This window comes from Galeopterus variegatus, unplaced genomic scaffold (assembly GCF_000696425.1).
Source record: "Galeopterus variegatus unplaced genomic scaffold, G_variegatus-3.0.2 Scaffold770, whole genome shotgun sequence".
NCBI lineage: Eukaryota > Metazoa > Chordata > Mammalia > Dermoptera > Cynocephalidae > Galeopterus > Galeopterus variegatus.
Window position 1 is genome coordinate 115891 of NW_007726881.1, and position 1885 is coordinate 117775.

The 1885-nt window shown below is 37.1% G+C and overlaps 1 protein-coding gene across 1 annotated transcript in view; it reads right to left on the reverse strand.

Moving 5' to 3' along the window:
* LOC103590118 (thrombospondin type-1 domain-containing protein 7B-like) overlaps positions 1 to 1885 on the reverse strand; it is a 419640-nt gene that overhangs the window by 36432 nt on the left and 381323 nt on the right. Inside the window, exon 17 of the mRNA XM_008572266.1 lies at positions 1414 to 1559. Coding sequence (XP_008570488.1) covers positions 1414 to 1559 — 146 coding nt within the window. The remainder of the gene's footprint in view (positions 1 to 1413; positions 1560 to 1885) is intronic.

Here is a 1885-nt window from a genome sequence, read left to right on the forward strand (position 1 = left end):
GAGAATAGTCACAAACCACCACTTTTGTCCCTCTGGTTCTGGCAAAACCTTAACATGGGACAGCAAAACATTACATTTGGCATTTGTTTGTAATGTTCCTATGGGATAAGTTGGCAGACTTGTCTATCAAAAAAAAAAAAAAAAGCTCCTGACACCTGAGAAGAGAGAAGGGCAATTTCAAAAGAACAAGTGAGGCACAGTAGTAGTTGCACGCCTAGTGAGACTTGAAGTGTGGATATCGTCAGTCCTGTCTCTCTGTTCCTCCCGCCTCCCATCCTCTGTGTTCCCTCTCTTCTTCCGAACTTTCCTTTCCCTTCCCCTTGCCATGGCTTCCTGAATTCTTTGAGTTTATTTCTCTACTCTGTCAAACTTATCACAATTATAAGGAGAAATATTCCTTCCATTTTCTTTCTAATTGTAAATGATTCCGAACAGCATTTATAAATTGCTGAAGACTTAGGAAAGAAGATTTTAGACTAGTTGACAAAATCTTAATATTTAAGGCTACTGGGTTACTTCTGAATTAGTTAATTAGCATGGTTACTTTATTTTCTGTAAAAAGGAGACTGAACAAATGTACCACACATTTTTGTTTCTCTGGGACCTATTTAAATACATGGGCATTTAACTTCTGCAAGATAATAATGCTGCATGACAGTGTCATTTTGACAGAACACTAAACATCTCTATGAGAATACTCAGCAGATTTCTTAACACATAATCAAAACTATTGTTACCTAATTAAAATCTGCTTTGGAACATGAACTGAAGGATAAACTAGTGAAATAAGAAAATAGGGAAAATCAATGTGCTTTCTCTTAAGCAAGAAGCCAGTAGAGGATCTTTGCTGATCCAGCAAAAGCTCTGGGTATGTGATATATTATGACATTGCTAGGCATTTATATTTCAGGCGAATAAAAAAGTAATCATTGAGGAAAATGTAGTAACCTTGGTTCGTGTAATAATGTTAAAATATAACTTTCATGCACTTTTGGTTTTCTGCCCATATGCAAGATTTTTTCCTAAGCTTAGAAGAGCCTCTTTAAGAAATACAATCTAAAGCAAGCTGTGCATTTCCACAGCATCAGGGTTTTGCCTAATCAAATAACACTGCTATTACCAACAAGTCAAGAAAATAACAGAATTCTTGAGGATGCCAAAGGGATTGAAAGTCTCATGACCTGGCCTATTATAATCAGTGCCTAACGAATGACTATTTATTTTCCTAGCAATATTACTCTGCATGAGGTTAAGTCACTTGGCTGTATTTTTTCATGTTCTCCATTGCATTAAAAATACATCGTTCCAGATCCCTGGTGCTGTGAAATTTATTCCATCAGCACATAGGTTTGATAAGACAAGTGCTTTGGACATACTGAGAAGCATTTCTCTAAGTGTTAGTCCATGACTTACCTCCAATTTACATGCAGACCAGTTGCCAAGGACCCAGCTGTAGCAGGGGGTCACTGGGCAGGTTTTCTGCTGGGTAAGCTCTGTGGGGCATGGCCGTCCTTCTCCTTGGGTTGGCATAATGATAAATCGAGTCCGGCTCATTTGACCTAAAATGATAACAAAGTTGTCAGCTTTTTGGTTAGAGTTTGGCTTAGAAAGGGACTTGAAGGACAGAATGTTGCCTTAAACATGTAAGTCTTCATTATAATACACTGAACTCTGTCCTGTCCAACTTTTAGTTTTTCTGCCATTTTATTTTAGATTTCTACAGAGACACAGGCTATGTAGGGCTTCGTAATGCTTATCGAATCTGAAATTCTGTCTCCTATGTCTTTAGTCTTAATAAGTCCAAACTTTCCATTGTTGCCAAATAGACTGATCCTGAAAACACTGATAGAATGTTAATTCATTTAACAAATATTTACTTATTAAG